Genomic DNA, 6,000 nt, shown 5'->3' on the forward strand with positions numbered 1-6,000 from the left:
AAGCAGGGTCTTACTAATTCGCTGAGGGTGTCACTAAGTTGCTGAGAGGCTGGTCTGGAATCAGTAGTATCCGGATTATAGGCATGGGCTACCATGCCTGACTTTATATGTTGATCTTTTATCCTGTGACCTTGTTGAACTGGTTTACGAGTTTTAGTAGCGTTTGTAGACTTTTTAGGACTGTTTGTGTGTGTGGTACTGGAGATGGAACACAGAGGGGCATTCTGCCTTCGAGCTACATCCCCAGCTTGAAATTTTTGTTCTTTATTTTTGAAACAGGGTCTCACTACATAGCTGAGGCTGGTTGGGGGTATAGCTCAGAGGTAGAATACCCTAGGGCTCACTCCCTCTGAGCTATAATCCCAGTGTGCCAGGCTGACAGTGACACTCACCCATACGACGTTTCCGTGGTCCTGAGGCGCTGGCCATTTTTTTTTTTCCCAGTCTTTCTCATTTCTGTTTTTCAGATTGGAAAACTTCTATTGATCTATCTTAAGTTTACTGATTCTTTAGCATGATATCTGGGAATTTTGTATTTCAGAAAATTGTTATACTTTTTTAATTCTAGAATTTATGTTTTAATACAGTTTTACATTTTTATAGAAACTATCTTTGAGTCATTGCCATCATATTTTTAAAAATTCTTTCTTTATTTTTTTATTTGCAGGTCTGGGGATGGAACCCAGGGGCATTCGACCTCTGAGCTATACCCCCTGCCCTATTTTTTATTCTTTATTTTGAAGCCGGGTCTCACTGAGTTGCAAAGGGCCTCACTAAGTAGCTGAAGCTGTCCACGAACCGCGATCCTCCTGTCTCAGCCTCCTGAATGCTGGGATTACAAGCCTGCACCACCACACCCGGCTTTTAAAATTCTTTAAACATGGTTTGCTTTAATTCTTTGCAGATGGATGGATGCTTTGAAGTCTTTGCGTGCTAAGCCTTCACCTGGGCCCACTCAGTCTTTGTTTTATTTATTTTTATTTTTTTGGTGATACTGGGGATAGATTGCTGAGACCTTCTACCTTCAGGTTACATCCCCAGACTTATTTTACTTTTTTTTTATTATTTAGAAACAGGGTCTTGCTAAGTTGCTGGAGCTGACCTTGAACCTGTGATCCTCCTGTCTCAGTCTCCCAAGTACTAGAATCAGTCAGCCTTTGTTGACTGTGGTTTTATCCTCCCCCTAAGCAGGGTCGTGTGTTCCTGTGTCTTTGCATTTTTCCTGATTCTTAATGTATATGACAACTTACCCAGTCTGCTGTGCTCCATTTCTTTTGTTTTTAAAGGTGCTATAAAGGAAAACTCTCCCTTACCAAAGCCAGATGTGGTGGCACATGCCTGTAACCCAGTACTTGGAAGGCTGAAACAGAAGTATTACAGGTTCGAGACCAGCTTCAGCAATAGTGGGACTCCATAAGCTGGGGGTGTACTTGGAGGTAAAAATCTCTGGGTTAAACCCCAGCACTCCCTAAAACCTATTGTAGTTCTAATTCTGAGGGAAATACAACATACAATTTTGTTTTGGTGGTACTGGGGATGGAACCCTTCTACCTCCAGGCTACACTCCCAGACCTATTTTATATTTTTATTTGGAAACACGGTCTCTTAAGCCAGCGAGGCTGGCTTTGAACCTGGGTGATCGGCGATCCTCCTGTCTCCGCCTCCCAAGTGCAGGGATGACAAGCGTGCCCACCACGCCCGGCTACAACATAGAATTTAAAGCATCTAAAGTCACTTAGTGTTTAAGTTGTTAATGTATAACACGCCTTGGTTTTCTTTTTCTGAATTTTAGTTTGGTCTGTCAGTTAAAGCCTAGAGAGAAGATCGTCCCCCAGTGGCCTGAGAAGCCCTATGAGTGGAACCAGGTGGGCGAGGAGCAGCTGTGGGTGGGCAAGCGGCCGGGGAAGGCTGCGGGCTGGCCGTCCGTGGCCACCCCGGAGCAGAGGACCCTTCTGGTAGCACCACAGATTCCAGGTCTTTGCTCTGTGCGCGGCAGGAGGGGCTGTGCGGACGCACCACTCGCCGTTCCTGTCACTGGGCCAGCTTACTGGGGCTGGGTTCCCTTGTCCTTGTGCCGCATCTCAGTCCTGAGGCTGATGTCGCCATGAGGCCCACCAGGGCCAGCTCTGCCGAGGGCCGCCTTCACTATGCAGAGGCGAAAGGGAGGGAGGAAGGGAGAGGAGCAGGCGGGCGGGCATGGCCGGACGCCTCTCAACGTCCCTGAGGCCCCTGCTGAGCTGTGAAGGCTCACTCCACACAGTCTCCACCACTGGCTCCCCGTGAGCTCACCTAGCCCTGCTCACCTCCCAGAGGCTCCTTCTCCACACAGCCTTGTGTGGAGCACAGGAGCGGGGGCACGGTTAGCTGAGGAGTAGGGCGGGGTCCAACTTGGGGCCACTTAACAGTTCCTCTCTGGAAATCTTAGTAAATTGAATAAGATACGGCTTCTGGGAAAGGATTGCAAGGAGGAATTTTAAGTTTTAATTCTAGAACCAGGGATATCTTTATAAATCAGCCAGTTGGAGCCGGGTGCAGTGGGAGGCAGAGACAGGATCACAGGTGCAACGCCAACCGTAGCAACTTAGCAAGACTGTTTTCAAAGTAAGAAATAAAAAAGGGCTTGGAATGTAGCTTAGAGGTTAAATGATCCCCTGGGATCACTTAACCCTCAGTACCAAAAACAAAAACAGACCAGCTGGAGCAATGTTCCTTATCTCTGCGGCAGTTAGGTGAGACTGTGCCCTGGGTATTGCTTCCATCCAGAGTCCACGGTCCTCCCACTGCAGAACTTCTGCCCCAAGTGGCTTCCCTCTAAAGAGCCCTCAGGGTAGTCACTAGAGCCAGATTTGATGTTGCACCTGTCGGATTCCACCAGGGTGTGAGGTTGACGTCATAGCAGGGATTAGTTTGAAAGCATCATTTTGAAGTTGGTGTACCTCAGAAAGTTACTCTATTATTAAACTCCCCTCTAAAAATGAATTATAAGACACAGTATGAGAGTGGAGACGTATCTGTAGGTAGTCTTGAAGAACATGCCAGGTGTGGTGGTGCATGGGTGGTGGTGTATGTGGTGTGTATGCCTGTAGAGGCTGAGGTAAGGATGATTGCAGGTTCAGAGCCAGCCTGGGCAACTTAGTGAAACAGCAGTTGTTTCAGAATGAAAGATAAAATAGTTTGGGATATTGTAACTAAAAGGTAGAATGCCCTTGGGTTCAATCCCCAGTAACACGTAAATAAGTAAGTAAATAAATAAATAAATAGGAATGGGGGTGTAGCATAGAGATAGAACGCCCCTGGGTTCAGTCCATAGTACCAAAGGGGGAAAAAAAACCCAGAAAGCATACTTTTGCCGCCTTACGTGTTTATGCACACAGGTACGTTCTTATGTCTACACAAGCCACACTGCAGGGTCTGACTGGTCGTTTTGTCTGCCCCATTAGGTGGATCCAAAGCTGGTCATGGAGCAGGCTGACGGGGAAGGCAGCCCAGGCAACGTCTCTCTCTACCAGCTTCACAAGCTCGCAGTGCTCAGCCCCTAGGGGGCAGTGCAGGTCCATGCAGGCCCTCCTGTCTGCCCGCCTCCCAGGCCGGCTGCACCTCCAGGGGCTCCTCTACCCTGCCTTCTCCTGGGGTTGGGAGTGGTGTTCTGTTTGGGTGGGAAGGATTGGGAAGTCTAGTCTTTCTAAAACAAAATCACTGTATTAAATATCTCGGAAAAAGTTATTCTGAAAGAAGATTCTGTTTTGGAAAAGCTGCATTTTACTTTAAATGTATTAAGGTAAATGTGAGTAGCCATTCTCAGACACCAGGTTCTGGGCAGTGAGCCTGTCTTCTAGCAGGATTGGTCCTGGGTGCAGGAAAGAGCAGGACTGCCTGCCTGTGTGTGTGTGTGTGTGTGTGTGTGTGTGTGTGTGTGTGTGTGTGTGTTTAAAAACTGTGTGTGTGTGTTTTAAAAACCATGTGCTGTTGGCCGGGCGTGGTGGTGCACGCTTGTAATCCCCGTGCTTGGGAGGCGGAGACAGGAGGATCGCACAGGTTTGAAGCCAGCCACGGAGACCCTGTTTCCAAATAAATATATATAAAAAAATAGGTCTGGGAGTGTAGCCCGGAGGTAGAAGGGCTTCCAGGAACCCAAGTACCACCAAAAAAAAAAAAAAAAAAAAAAAAAAAAAACCCAAAACAAAAAACAAAACAAAACAAAACAAAAAAAACCATGTGCTGTTTTCTGAATCTTTTTTCCTATGAGGGAAAATACCTGAAGTTGTTAAAACTAACTTCAGTTTTGTGTATTTAGGATTTGTAGTTAAGTTACAGTTCTTGGTCCATGTTTTAGGAATCAGAGATGATTTGATAACTGGTATACGTGTGTTAATAAACAAAAGCTTCAAGATGATGTTTCTGTTTCTGACAGTTATTGGTCAGAGGAGGTTAGTTGTGCTTTATTCTAAACATAACTGAAGCCGGGCATGGTGGTGCATGCCTGTAATCAGCAGTGCTTGAGAGGCTGAGACAGGAGGATTGCAGGTTCCCCGACAGCCTCAGAAACTTACTGAGACTCTCAGAAACTTAGACCCTGTTTCCAAATAAAAAATAAAATTGGTCTGGGGAGTAGTTGGGAGGTAGATTGTTCCTAGGTTCAGTCCCCAGAAACAAACACTCACACACACTAATAACAACAGTAATAATAAATAATCAATTTATAAAACTGAGGAAGGGGCATTAGGCCTTTTTAGGTCAACCTGTAATTATGGCTTCTCAGCCGACAGCCATTGGAAGCCTGGTGGAGGGTTTGGTGTGCTGGTGGGCTGAAAGGAAACCGAGGGTGGAGGGCCCAGGCTGCCGGGTGGCATCATTCAGGTGGACCGGTGGGAGCTCTTGAGGAAGCAGGAGGATCGTATGTGTGGACTGAGCAAGGGAGAAGGAGCTCATTGGAGGTCAGAAGCATCCCTTCCAGGGAGCTCCGAGAGCAGGGCATCCATCTCAGTCTAGATCCCGGCGGCTGTGCTTCCCAGTCTCTGGGAGGAGGTGGCAGCACTGAGTCAGCGGTGCCTGGAAGTGGCCATAAGCTCTCCCTTCAGAGGCCAAGAGTCGCGGTCCTTTGGAAGGACAGTTAAGAGGGAGGTGTTGGGCGCTCTCTGTTCTTGTCTTCCTGGTGGGAGTGGGCAGTTCTGTGGGCATGCCAGCTGTGCACAGAGGGTCCACGGCATCGAACTCTCAAGACAGTGGAGCCTCCTTTGCATAGCTTCCTAGTCCTCTTAGCAGGTGGCTGAGAGCTTGAGCAGTACCGTGAGGCTTGGCGTCAAGCCAATTCCCAGTTCAACGTGGAAAAATAGAAAGCCGGCGCGGTGGGCACACTTGTCATCCCAGCATTCGGGGGCTGAGACAGGAGGGTCGCAGTCTGCGGCCAGCCTCAGCTACGGAGTGAGGCCCTCTGCAACTCAGTGAGACCTTGTTTCAAAATAAAGCTGGGGGTAGCTCAGAGATAGAATACCCTCTGGGTTCTATCCCCAGTACCACAAAAAGAAAAAGAAAAATAAGAGCTGGTCATGGTGGTGAATGCTCCTAATCATAGCATTCGGGAGGCTGAGACCAGAGGATCGCGGTTCATGGACATCCTCGGCTACTTAGTGAGGCCCTCTGCAACTCAGTGAGACCCGCTTTCAAAATAAAGGAAACATAGGGCTGAGGGTGTAGCTTGGAGGTACAATGCCCCTGGGTTCCATCCCCAGTCGGAAAAACAAAACAGAAACAGAAAGAGGAACCTGTCCCCATATGAACTTCCCTGGAACTGCCTACGCTCGCTAAGTGACGTGATTGTTCTGCTTTTTCGTGGTTTCCATTTTAGTCACAGTCTGCTTTCCTGCTGAGTACTAGATAACCTTGAACTCTACAGCACTCTGCACTTTTCCCGTCTTTCAATCCAGCCAAATCGGGATGTCTGGTTCTATACATATTGACTCATGCTTTTTATTTACTTAATAACATTGACTTTGTAAGTAA

At 47.6% G+C, this 6,000-nt stretch overlaps 1 protein-coding gene across 2 annotated transcripts in view; it reads left to right on the forward strand.

The window, feature by feature from the left end:
- The window catches only part of TDRD9 (tudor domain containing 9), a gene marked incomplete at both ends in the record, with an annotated part of 111,785 nt that extends 108,246 nt beyond the window's left edge, over positions 1 to 3,539 (forward strand). For both annotated transcript variants that reach the window (XM_080707823.1, XM_080707824.1), the window contains 2 exons: positions 1,793 to 1,865; positions 3,441 to 3,539. In XM_080707823.1, coding sequence (XP_080563949.1) covers positions 1,793 to 1,865; positions 3,441 to 3,539 — 172 coding nt within the window. The remainder of the gene's footprint in view (positions 1 to 1,792; positions 1,866 to 3,440) is intronic.
- Between the last annotated feature and the right edge of the window lie 2,461 nt (positions 3,540 to 6,000).

This window comes from Muscardinus avellanarius (genome assembly GCF_963383645.1).
Source record: "Muscardinus avellanarius genome assembly, chromosome: 12".
In the NCBI taxonomy this organism is placed as follows: Eukaryota; Metazoa; Chordata; class Mammalia; order Rodentia; family Gliridae; genus Muscardinus; species Muscardinus avellanarius.